The following is a 15,008-nucleotide window of genomic DNA, read 5'->3' as shown; positions in this document are numbered from 1 at the left end:
TTGGACTCCAAATAAATGTATCACAATAGTATCTTCAGATAATGTTTTATTGGACTCCAAATAAATGTATCACAATAGTATCTTCAGATAATGTTTTATTGGACTCCAAATAAATGTATCACAATAGTATCTTCAGATAATGTTTTATTGGACTCCAAATAAATGTATCACAATAGTATCTTCAGATAATGTTTTATTGGACTCCAAATAAATGTATCACAATAGTTTCCCTAAATAATGTAATGTTTAGTTGGACTCCAAATATATGTATCACAATATTTTTAAAAGCTGAATGTTTTCTGGGGGGGGGGTTGTCTTTAGAATAAGAATATCAGTTCATTTCTCTTTGTAACATGTGATTCCTTGAAGTCTCTTTTTATAGATCAAAGATTTGCTCGGTCAAAGTAATATTGAACACCAATGAAAATAGTCATCTATTTTAGTGTCAGAAAATATTTCCGCATAGAAATGTAGAAATGTCATTTTATTTGAAAATATTTTAGATTGATTGCAGATGCATTTTTAAAATAAAATAGAAGCATATGTCTTGTATTTTAGCTTTCTAGGAGAAATAAATATATAATTGAAAATGGCAAGTTACGGTGTGGCAAAAGGCGGCTAAACACACATTTGGCAGGCCAAATCTAACCGCTTGTACAATCTATCTTCTTCATCTCTCACTTTTTATTACAGCCGTCTTTGCCAATATGACCCCGCCCCCACCTTCTTTGTTGGCAGTCATATTGTTCGGCTTTAAGGGGAGAGTGAATCTATTATGAGTTTTGAATTGTTCCACGCTTTTATTTTGATCAACTAATCAACATTAATCCAAACAACAGTCATGAGGATAATAATCGACTGACACCACAAAAAAAAAAACTGTTTCCCAATTGAAATTTAGAAATTTAAAAAGAAAAGATAAATGTGTTTACGTTTTCTCGCGAATGATATTAATTAAAACAAAGATTCTTGTCTTCATCTGAAAACGAGTATTCTTCATCTAAATTTTATTTACATATAATTGGAGATAAAAACTAGAATGACAAAAGAAACAAAAAAAAATGATCTTTTATAGATCATCATATATTGAAATCAGTTTATTATGATGAATAGTACAAAACTGAATGTTGCATCGATTTTAGATTTTTAGTCAGAACTTAGAGAATTCTACTTTCTTTTTGTTGTGTATAAATGTGACTATTTGTATGAAGGTTGATGTGAGCATGTCAGCCGTCCTTGCTATCTTTTGCATGTTTTTCCTCTCTGCTCTATGTGCCTATTTGCAAACATTTCGATATCATTTTGTACTTTATTCAATTTCTATATGAATAGTCAGTTTTTTAGGTAATTTCAAACAAGAAAACCAACCCATACCATAACATAAATTTTCATAAAGAAAACAGATGTTAATTTTGACAAAGCATATTCCCCTATATATAAACAAATCGATTTGATTTTTTTGCCACAAAATAAGCATCCCAAAATAGAAGTATATAAAATTCCTCAAATCTTTTGTTACTTCCTTAATTTTTAAAAAAATGTTTCAATCAAATCATTTTTACTTACACTTTTGTGAAAATTATAATCCTCTTAGTATTTTTCCTTTTTATTTAAATTGTTCAGAAGAGAAACTAGCAAGCGATTGGTGTCTTTGACATGTTACTATTATTAACCGATGGCTAATGACTATGCCTTTTGATGGAATTTGAAATCAATCTTTCAGTCAACTAAATAAGTTTCCTGAAGTTTCTCTTCCTCTCTATTATTTACATCTCTTCTTTATTTTCATTCTGAATAGAAACTTAAACTACATAACCAACTTTTTCGCAATTAGAAAACAAAGGAAATTTTACTGTATCATGAAATAGTTTTTGAAAGCCATGTTTAATTTCAGAAGCGTGTCCGATGGGGTAGCTAATCTGTACAAGTTCTGGAGATTAAAAAGAGTTTTAAATGGGTAGCTGATCCGTACAAGTCCTGAACTTTAAAATTTTGCAGGCAAAAAGCAAAGATCTTTCTTGAGTGAACACGAAAAATTGTGTGGGAATTCTAAAATATCCAATATTTTTATGGGGTAATTCTGGCTTATAATTCGTTGCTAGCAGAACGTGTATCCATTTGATTGGTCAGTTCCTATAGCCAGTGTCTATAAGTAGAATCTTCCAATTTTTTTAATCATACCTTATTATATATAAAAATATTTTAACACTAGTTATAATTGAATTGAATATAAATAACATTAGACTTCACCAATTTAGATTATGTTTTTAGAGTTGTTGATTTTTATCACATTATACCTTTGAAACACAAAGGAAACCTGTGGAAAATTTATTGAATTTTCAGAATTATTAATCATTTTTGGAATTAATTCAAAAGGATCATGTTTGGTTCAAAATATTTATTGCTACAAAACTACAAATAATCAAAATACACAGGAAAAAATGTTACAATCAAATAATAATAATGAAACTAATATATGATCGTTTCTATAAAACTATAGAAATGTGTGTACGATGCGTTCCATAAAATATATAGCTTAATTGTAAGACAACATAATCTCCTCCTTTGTTCATACATTTAATGTTATGTTAAAATAGATTGGAGATTTTCTCCAATGAAAATATTCAGCTAATAACTCTGTATAAAGATCATGTAATGAAGCTCTCAAATATTATTAAGTAGATTTTAGAAAATTTTAAAGACAAATAAAGTTTTTCTTTTGTTTATTTTTTTTTTTTTTTCAAAATTCAATTAAAAAAACATATGTTGGTATTAAGATGTTGTACATGCAAAAATAAAGTATTGTTTTATCATCAAACGTTTTATTTCATTTCTTTTTGTGAAACTGTCATCATATCAGCTGCTAGAGATTGCACACGAACCAAATAGAAAGTGCCTACAAAAATTGTTGCCTTCTCTCGATGGTTGAGGGCCACTGAAAATGCAATAACTAATGACTATAAGGAGCATAAATTGTTTCAGTGGATTTTTAATGGAATTCCTAAAAGAGGGAAAATTAAAAATACATTGGATCTCATCTTGTTGGTTCTGATTGTGGAATCTAATCAATTGGATTTTATTTTGAAATGATTGGTTTTGTAATTCAAGATTAAACAGATTAGCAAACAAAACTATGAATCAGAACTTTAAGACATTGTTTATCTCAATTTTCTTTCAATCGCTTTTGGATTTCGAAGACTTTTCAGAACAATTTTTCCCCAATCATTCCTTATTATTCGGTCATAAAAAGGTATATATATATATATATATATATATATATATATATGATGATTGCAACGTCTTGTCAGACGAGTGCCACTCCCTCAGACATTTAAAATCCATGAGCCCAAATGCCTGAGGGAGTATCTATACAAATATGATGTTACAGAGTCTTAGCTTTGTACGACAGCTAAGTCTCTCTCTCGGTTCAAAATGTTGAGATCCAGCAACAAGCAAGAGCAAGATAGCCAGCAACAAATTAAACTGCAGACCAGCTTAATGCGGGTACTGGTCTTCCGCTTTATGGTTTTTTAAATCAGAGATTTGCTTCTCCTAGAAAGGTTGCCTTCACCATGGCTTACGGGAGCCCTCTCCACCCCAATACACATACACACACACACAAATATACACGTGTGTGTATATATATATATATATATATATATATATATATATATATATATGATTTTCAGAATGTGAGAAATTATATATAATAAATTCCACAGCCAAACAATGTCGCAGCCCACAAGAGCCGATTCATTGACTGACATGGCTCTTGTGAGCTGCGATGTTGTTTGGCTGTGGAATTTATTACATGTAATATATATATATATATATATATATATATATATATATATATATATATATATATATATATATATATATATATATATGATAGATCTTGACATTGTACTCGGTTTTATAATTCATCAAAATTTCAGAATTTTGTTAATATATCTCTTGACGTTTAAATTTGTACTTAAATTTATTCAAACGTGTAGGAATCCTATAAAAAATTTCTCAAGATTGGATAACCTATGAAGCTAGGAAAGTTTACATAAGTCACATTTGTTACAATTAGTTATTCATATAAAGTTTTATTTGAAAATGAATGAATATTATTATTTTTATTCGGACTCACTTCAAGTTGATTTTAATATTATTGTTATATATGCTATTATATGCATGTGTATATATATGTAAATGTATGTATATATATATGTGTGTGTGTATGTATATATATATATATATATGTGTGTGTGTGTGCAGATATATATATGTATGCATATGTATGTATGTATATATATATATGTGCAGATATACATATGTATGCATATATATATATATGTATATACGTACATACATATATATATGCGTGTGTATGTATATATATACTGCAGATATACATATGTATCCATATGTATATATATACACATAGATATATATATGTATATATACATACGTACATATATATATGTGTATGTGTATATATATATATATATATATATTATATATGCGCAAATATACACATGTATGCGTATGTATGTATATATATATATGTGTGTATGTATATATATATATATATTATATATGTGCAAATATACACATGTATGCATATGTATGTATATATATACATATATATATGCATATATACATACATATATATGTGTATGCATATATATATGCACATATACATATGTATACATATGTATGTATATATATACACATATATATGTATATATACATACATATGTGTATGTATATATATATACATATGTATATATACATACATATATATGTGTATGTATATATATACATACGTCTATATATATGTTTATGTATATATATATATGCAGATGTACATATGTATGCATATATATATATGTGCAGATATACATATGTATGTATATATCTTATATATATATATATGTATATATACATACGTACATATATATGTGTGTATGTATATATATATATATATATATATATGCATATGTATGCGTATGTATGTATATACATATATTTATACGCATGTATACATATGTACCTATATATTAAGAAAGATCACCTAATGCTCTAGTTATGACTAGTTAACTGAAACATCCTTATCATTTTGTAGCGATACATAAATGATTATGTAAAAACAAATAAAAAGCATATCTTACTGTACTTTGTATTCAGTATTCTTGCATTAACCTCATTATTTATTATCTGAATATTCTTAATTTGGAATAATATATACATATATAAGTGCAAATAGTTAATAAAACGTGTTAAAAACACTTTGAAAAAGAGTTAAAAACATATTTAATCTGAAAAGGAAACACTTAATAAGTGGATAGTCCTTAATCCGCGGAGTTTCGAAGAAATACTTTCCGCGCCCCATCAGAAGGTAGGAATTAGCAAAATGCGGGATCTGATTTCGCATACAAAAGTATTTGATGAAACTGCAAGTAAGTCAAAGATCTTACTTGATAACAAAAAGTGAAGCAGGGGGAATATGGTGAAGAAAAAGATGATTTCACTTGAAGGATAGTCATTATATATATATATATATATATATATATATATATATATATATATATATATATATATATAGTTACATTCTAAGTTCCAAATATTTATTCTTAATGCAAAACAGCTCCTCCAGCATAAAATTTTGGTACATTTTTTGCAGATCCATTTCGTTATGCAGAAACAAACGGTTATTGTGTCAATACAGTCTTTGTCGCAAGAAGAAAAAACAAACACATAATGTTGAGTCTGTACAGCATGATATTGTCATGGATTTTTTTCTAAGCAAAGAATTTCTAATTTTCCTGAAGTGTGTATGTACGAAAAGAGACGGTACCAAAATTTTAACATGCTGGAGGAGCTGTTTTGCATGAAAAATAAATATTTGGATCTTGGAATGTAACTATACTGTTATTTTCTTTTTATATATGCTCTGTTGTTTTATTTAAGATACATCGAGCTTTTAAATAAAAAGATTGGTATGCACAAAGAGTGAAATATGATTGAAAAAACATATTTTAAAATAACAAAACAATATATATATATATATATATATATATTTTTTTTTTTTTTTTTTTTTTCTCTCTGATAGGTTTCTAAAACTAATTGCTGATGGACAGATGTCCAAAGCACTATGCATTAATGCCGATGTGTTTCAATAATCCATTTTGGTGACATTAGTAAATGAGATTATTAGTTTACTTTTATGTTGACGACACATCTATTTCGAAGAGCATTGATGATCAAGATCTTTCTAACTCCTCATTCTCCTCTGTTTTGAAGTGAGGAGAAAAGTGGATAGTTACTTTTAACGCCACTAAAACCAAGATTCTCCCTTTTCACCGCCAACGCTCGAATATTCATTTTTCTCCTCCATGAATCTCTTTTTATGAGCTCCTAAGACTGACTTTCACTCCAGACTTCAAATTTAAGACTGGCACCAAATCTGTTGCTAAGACCATTGTAAAAATGGTTAGATCGTTCTACTACTCCAGAAAGTACCTCACTCCTGATGCAATCCTCTATCTGTATAAAAGCCATATATGTTCTTAGATGAAGCCAAGTACGTCCAAGGATGGAATACTGTTGCCATATCTGGGTAGGAGCTGCTAAAAACAGCCTATCCTGCCTTGACAGAGTACAAAATAGACTTTGTGGCTTAGTGGGGGATGCCCTTTTCTCTACCCTGCAACCTCTCTCCCACAGAAGAGACGTTGCGAGCCTATCCTTTTTTTATCGTTATTTCCATGGCAGGTGCTCGTCTGAACTCCAATCTCTGGTCCCCCCTCGCCAATCTTTCACGAAAAACACCTGTCTAGCTGAATCCACTGTGAAAAATTTCCCCCACTCTATATCTGTGCCTAAATCAAAACGCGGATTCCATGAACAAAGCTTCTTTCTTAGAACTGCATGCCTGTGGAACTCTGTTCCGTCTGCCTGCTTCCCACCGGACTACAACTTGGATGTCTTCAAGTCTAACGTTAACAAATTCCTAATGAACCGCCCCCTTAAGTAAACACTTCATCAAATCTCCACACTAACGTAATGTACTTGCAATAACCCTTATCCCTGAGTGGCTTCCAGGCCTTGATAAGTGGTGATCACTGTGTAAAAAAAAAAAAAAAGTTCTGCTATCGTATATAGTAGGGAAGTGTCGCTAAGAGTATGATTTCTTGTCTTGACAAAACTGATTTCGAAATCTAGTAGGAGTTTATATTTTCAGCCGTTCTCTACTGTATTATGTTGATTGCAGCTGTTTGACGGAGCCACAATTCCTTTCCCCCAGAAATACATTTACAGCAAGAATTCGACTAGCTACAATTATATAAAAATTATATACAAAAACTAAATGAAACATTCCTGAGGAAAGTTTCTTTCCTAGAAAATCCAATTTGTGGAACAAAACACTACTAGGTTGTTTCTCAACCAACTACAAAACAGTCATCTTCAATTCTAATGAAAACAAATACTTGTTGAGCCGTACTGTTAGATAACAAATTCCCCTTAAGTAATCTTCTGTCCATCCCACACATTCCTCTCATGATGACGTCGATCATCCAACAGAAAATCTCTTTAACCCTTATCATGCATTAGTAAACAAATATATATATATATATATATATATATATATATATATATACATATTATCAAGTATATATTAATAAATACATATATATAGACATGCATATATATATATATACACATATGTGCATACGTATATATAAATACTTATGGTTATAATCATATATATATATATATATATATATACACACACATGTGCATACGTATATATAAATACTTATGGTTATAATCATATATATATATATATATATATGCATGTATATATACATATGTATATATATGCATGTCTATATATATATGTATATATTAATAAATACTTGATAATATGTATATATACATATATATATATATGCATGTCTATATATATATATATGAATATATACCTATATATATACATATATATATATATATATATATATATATATATATGATCATAACCATAAGTATTTATATATACGCATGCACATGTGTGTGTATGTATATATATATATATATATATATATATATACACGCATACATACATATATACACATACATACACGTACATACATATACACATATTTATAAACATACACACATATATACATACATATATACATACACACATATATACATACATACACAATGCACATAAATACGTATACATACACATATATGCATACACATATATACATATACACATGCAAATACGTACACATATATGCGCATATACATACATACATATACATTTACCTACATATACATACATATATATGCATTTATACACATACATACATATATATGCATATATACATATATATATATATGTACATACACACACAAACATATACACTCATGAGCAAAAAAATGGGCCAAACAAATTTTATACATTTTATTGCACTAAAAGCTATATTCAACAAAGAACAATTGAACAAGGGAACTTAAACGAGACTAATAACACAGAACAAGATATTTATTTTAATAAATGCTTAGGATGGAAGCGCATTCCCTTTTGATTTCTTTAAAAGATCAATCATTTTAGACATGCTCTCAACCAAAGTGGAACACTGTGAAGAGGAGACGCTATTCCATTCGCTTTGCACAGCTTGCCACAGTTTGTCATTGTTCGAAAAAGCTCTTCCATCCAATGCACGAGATATTATGGATCAAATATTCTAGATTGGGTTTAAATCGAGGCGTTGACCTGGCCAAAATATCACATTAATTGAATTATCAGAAAACCATTTTTTGTGACTTTAGAAGTGTGTGCAGGGGCATTATCATGTTAAAATATAATGTTCTGAGATATACCCAGCTTCTGGATACTTGGTAACAGTCCTGTTTCTAATATTCAAATGTATTCCTTTGTATTGATTGACTTCTCACATCTAATAAGTTCTGCAGTAAAAGTTCCCTATACCGTTATCTCTCCATTCCCGTGTTTAACCGTCGTTTTTAAGCAACTTGATGAAAATCTTTCTCCAGTTCTTTGATTGCATCGAGAGCATCAATAACAAGACAAAATCTTGATTCATCTGACCAGAAAACATTCCTGAACCAGTCTGTATCTTTCTTGCCATGATACGAGAAAAATCTCTTTCTATCATTGATGTTCTTCTAAGATAAAAATGGCTTCTTTGCACACCTTTTAGAAGAAAATCCCATTTTATTCATTCGTCTAGATATTGTATAACTAGAAAGAGAATTTCCAGCCCCTGTTTTGAATTCTTTGCTATGGTCAACATAAGTTTTCTTTCAATCCTTCAAAACAGTTAATTTAAGTGAAGTGAATGCTCTAGGGCGACCAGATCCAGATTTTCCTTTTACCACGCATTCGACTTCGAACCTTTGACCAATTCGCTTCACTACAGAAAGAGATGCTTTCACTTTTTCTTTTCTTAAAATATCAAAAATCTACTTGTAAGTCATTTTGGACTGCCTTAACCCTGCAATTCGGGGGGGGGGGGGTTGGGGGGGGGGTTCAAGATGCGGTCCTATCATATTTAGGATTAATTTTTTCATTTATTATATGCTATAATAATAATGATCTTCAAAAGAGAAATTTTCAGTTAAAATTAACAAAAATTCATGGAAAAATATTGAAAAATAGATTTCTTCCTCCTTTCACTCTTGGTCCATTTTTTTTTTATGAGTGTATATACATACATATAAGCAAAGATATATACACACATTATATATATACATACATACACATAGATATACATGCATATACATACACATGTGCATATATAAACATACATATACATACATACATACATACATACAATGATGGCAGATCAATTGTTACATGCTTCCAGTATTTCAGGCCTACACGCGTCACAACTTTTCTATGGCCACAGAACTATTTTTTATAGACAAATGCCTGAGGGAGTGTCTATACAAAGATGATGTTACAGAGTTTTAGCTTTGTATGACAGCTAAAGCTCTCTCTCGGTTCAAAATGTTGAGATCCAGCAATAAGCAAGAGCAAGATAGCCAGCAACAAGTCAAACTGCAGACCAGCTTAATACGGGTACTGATCTCCCGCTTTATGTTTTTTTTTTAAATCAGAGATTTGCTTCTTCTAGAGGGGTTGCCTTCACCACGGCTTATGGGAGCCCTCTCCACCTCACATACACATGAAAATAAACACATGCATGCACACATACATGCATACATACAGATGCATGCAAACATACATACGCATATACACACACATGCAAACATACATACATAGAGGCAGGCATATACGCATGTACATACATATGAATATACACACGTACACATACATGTAAAATACACATGAATGAGCGTTTCAAAAGTCATAAATCCTCAATGATCAGGACAACGATAATGGTGATGGGTACGATTAAATGAGTTTGACATGACTAAAAAAGAAAAACAATCCAATACAAACAATTTGTAGAAGAGACAGTCATTCGTTGAAGTGTTTGTGCAACTTTACAAATGAATGGACGTCGTATTCATGCGAAAACAAAATCCAACATATCAGTGTTTAAAGCGGCTGGATTTTTTTTTTTTTAAATAAAATGTTTGTTTGAAAGGCCTACACTTCTGCTGTAGATAATAATGATGATGACAAATTTAACACATTATTTTACAAATAAATGGACGTGGGAATCAGACGAAAACAAAATCCAACAGATTAGTATTAAAAACGCCTAGACTTTTTTTTTTTAAATAAAATGTTTGTTTATAAGACTCACACTTCTACACACTGAAACTAATGACATACATACATACATGCATACACACATACATACACACACATATATATATATATATATATATATATATATATATATATACTTAGATGTATTTATGTATATTCATATATACACATATATGAATATGTATATTTACGAATATATAGGCAAACATATATATATATATATATATATATATATATATCCAAATATATATAATCCCACATATATACGACTCTCTACAGATATATATATATATATATTTATATATATATATATGAATGCAATGTGCAGATATATATATATACATATTTATATGCATGTATGCAATTGTTTATATATACACATATAGATAAATATCGATACTTACATAAACAGATATATATTTATTCATATATACGCACACATACATACAGTTATATTAGTTTCTATATGAGAACAGTGTTCACTATTGTTAATGGAACTTATATTGAACTAAGTTTAAAATTAATAGAAATATAATCAATGAGGCAAGAAACTGTTAGTAACCCTGACCTGCTCATTCTCTGTGTACGCTCTTCAAAGTTAGATCTATATAGACGAAGTGATAAGCTGCAAAAATACTTGTGATATAGATGACGTCATTAATGCCATGATCTATGAATGGAACAGAGAAATTATGAAAATATAAGATCAGTTTCTTGAAATTAACTAATTTGGAGTTGAAATAGTTCATGAAATACACATGATTCACAAACTTTATTTCATGCCCATATGCTCCATGAAGCTCGGAACAATGGATTTTTCACGCATGATTAGTTCTTGTTAAAAGAAATGGCATTTAAACGTATTTTAACGTGCGTGTGTTTGTGCGTGCTTCATTTAATCGGTGAAAATTAGATCTGTTTATCCTTATTTCCAAAATTTTAACAAATTTTGGATAGTTAACTAAAATATATTTAAGTCATATTGTTCTCTGGAATTTCTTTATTTCTTGAACTTTCGACTAAATTTAAGTCATCTTCAGGAGAATTGGAAAACGTATGCAGATAATGCGATTAAATATGGAAGGTACAAATGAGAAATCTTTTCTAGCATTGAAACAGAAACAAAGTTTATTAGAATTTTGGAAAACTGATTGACAGATCTAATAGAATACCTTCAAGAAAATAGCCTTAAAAGAAAAATGTTTAGCCAAACAACATATGAATAAAATTTATCTTTAATGTCATTTCTTTTAATTTTACTTTTTGAATGTTTTGTTTTGATGATCAGTTTTTTGTTTTTGTTTTTGAAACTTAAAAACCTCTTTAATATGATTTTTTTTTAATTCTAGTTAAAACTCTGATTTTATTTTAAGTTCATCCTTTCTAAAGAAACCTACTACAAATACATTAAAATCTTTGTCTATTGAAAATATCTTGAAAAAACTTGGCATCTAGAGTTTGGAAGATAATCATCAATATTTTCCCAATACTTACTGAAAAAAAAATCGAATGCAGATTAAATTTTGTCATTCTAATTTTCATTGTTGTAATTATTGGATTTGGAGTCAATTTTTTTAAGTGTATCATTTGATATTTGATTTTATCTGTAATTAGTTAAATAGATTTAAATAAACATGATTTGCAAATTAATATTGTAAAGAAAAACCATTTTCAACATTAATTCTATCGGTTTATTATTTTGACTAGATTTTCAATGGCCAACAAATATTTATCTTTCTATTTAATTCCTGAAGTTCATAAAACTCTTAATTTTAGTGTTGAAAAAAATTGAATAGAAAAGAAACTTGCATAATTTTTTATATTTTCAAAATTATTAATACAATCATTTGTTTTTCTAAACTAATCAAAGTCTTCTTTCATTATCCATTAACCTGACTGAAATCAGATAAATTGAAATAATCAAATGTTGGTTACTTTTTATCTGTCCTGAGAATATATCGTCACTTGGAGCTCATATAATAGTGTCTGCAAGGCGAAGCACACACATACACCTGTGTATGTGCATGCATGTCTGGAAGGGTTTACACATGTGAGTGTGTGTGCATGTGTATAGAGCGACATATTCTCATTTAGAAACAGCTAGATACTCCATGTCCTTCCACTATAATTATATTCTATTCCTACTGTTGAATTGATTCTTCTTATCCTTCTAAATTGTCCCTCCCCCTCCAGTAATGGCCTTATTCTGATCCAGTCTTCCAACAACAATGGCGATGTCCACATAAAAATCGTATTGTTTTTGACAAAAAGAAAAAAAGCTTCTTTCTCCTCTAGAAGAAAAAAAAAAAAAAAGAAATCGCGTCCGATTGAGTGCATCTTGAATCCACAACCCACCAGCCTCCTGGGGTGGTGGATCATAACACTTGTGTTTTACTTTTTCTTTTTCTGTTCCAGGAGATGCTGAGATTTGAAGTGGCAGAATTAGCCCATCAGGTAGACAGTACTCAAGTACTAGGCACTATTTTGAACATTGCCATATACTAACCCTCCAGGGGGGACGGGTGTTGGGTGATGGCTGCTGGTTGAGGGGGCTGAGGGGAGACACTGCTCACACATATCATGACTGGGGCGATTGGCTCTGTTATGCCCTAAGCAGGAACTGTCCACATTCTCAACTCATAATCGAAAACGTTTTGCTAATGCTTATCGATTCATCACTTGATTTCCTTAAAATGAAAATGCTCTTCTTAGGATCAAACCTTTTTAACATATTACACATCATAAGATTAGATGAACTTTTTAAAACGACATGATTCAAAGATTTTAAAGAAGAATTCAGAATAATATTCAAAATGATTCCATTAAGATTCACAAATCACTTTTGAAAATTCTGACAAACACAAATTTTCTGATTTGTTTCCTCTGAAGAATTTTAAAATTCAATACAAAAATGCTCTGATTTCTTAAATAATAAGTTCATAAAAATATGTTTATTGAAAATAAACTGAAAATTAGAAAAAGTACAAATAAACTTTGTTTCTTTTTAAATTTCACAAATTCAGTTACAAGAAGTTTCCATTAAAATCTTAATTGCAGAACATACCCAATTTCTTGACAGACAAAAGGGGTCAAATTTGTTCTACTCTAATATTTTAAGTGTTTAGATTCCAGTTATTTCTCAGAATACTTAAAATCTTTGATATTGTTGACATATTTATTACAAGTACAAATGTATCCAACCTGTCCAAATGATTGGATAAAAATGTTACATTTTTCGAACAAATAAATCAATCATAAAAAATAGGCAAACCTTTCATATTACAGTGAAATGTATTTCGCTTTAAACAATGAACTTTTTACACCATACTTATCACTATAGTTGCGCATTGATATTTTGCACTAGAAAACCACATTAAAACAAAATATCACTTTTATATAATATATTGAATCAGCTGCTCCTGATATTATAACTAAATTATCCTCTTAGTACTATGCATGATGGATGCACAATATATATATATATATATATATATATATATATATATATATATATATATATATATATATATATATATATATATATATATATATAAACTGTCACATTGATTTTCGACATATGAAGTTCATACAAATAAGTTGTTTTAAATCCATACAAAGGATCTGTTTATAGTGATGAAGGCTTTGTGTAAAACCACACTCTTTGGAATCACTGATAAACTCCGTCAATGCAAATGAATGCAACAGATAAAACAGTAGATCTCAGGTTTTGCATCAGTTTTCCTTCTCTTAGATGCATGTCTTAATGAAGACTAAGGGTGCATGTCTCCCAGTGTTTTATTTTTTTTTTCATGTGCTCCCAAATACTAACTTAGAAATTTATACATCCCAGCGTGGTACATACAGCGCCTAATATGGTCACCCATCTGGTACTGGACAGATGCAGTGTCGCTTAACTTCGGTTCATAATTATAAAGAGATCTCCATGTGATATGATGTACACTTAAATAGTGTCTTAGGCTAATTCCATTTTGCAGAGAGATTACAGAGGTTACTTTCACCTTTTTTCTTATTAAATTAATAAAGCAATTAGTTTGTCATAAAGAATACGAAATTGCATATAACTTTTGTTTCTATCAAATGAATTTACTGCATAATAACCTGATTAAAACAATTCTTTTCTTCTTTAAAAATTGCAACAACTGCTGCAAATAGTGACAAGAATCAATAATTCTCATACAAGAACTGTTTGCAATTCTCTTGGAGGACACTGCTTTGAGTGATA

At 29.5% G+C, this 15,008-nt stretch overlaps 1 protein-coding gene across 44 annotated transcripts in view; it reads left to right on the top strand.

Moving 5' to 3' along the window:
- LOC145245733 (CUGBP Elav-like family member 3-A) overlaps window positions 1–15,008 on the top strand; it is a 979,738-nt gene that overhangs the window by 872,136 nt on the left and 92,594 nt on the right. For 24 of the 44 annotated variants that reach the window (XM_080107310.1, XM_080107303.1, XM_080107290.1 and 21 more), the window contains one exon: window positions 13,181–13,219. The exons of the other annotated variants lie outside the window; for them this stretch is intronic. In XM_080107310.1, coding sequence (XP_079963436.1) covers window positions 13,181–13,219 — 39 coding nt within the window. The remainder of the gene's footprint in view (window positions 1–13,180; window positions 13,220–15,008) is intronic. 44 annotated transcript variants of the gene reach the window in all.

The sequence above is a fragment of the Euprymna scolopes genome, chromosome 23 (assembly GCF_053919585.1).
Source record: "Euprymna scolopes isolate OS-2025 chromosome 23, ASM5391958v1, whole genome shotgun sequence".
Lineage (NCBI taxonomy): Eukaryota > Metazoa > Mollusca > Cephalopoda > Sepiida > Sepiolidae > Euprymna > Euprymna scolopes.
This window is presented reverse-complemented; position numbering and strand designations above follow the sequence as displayed.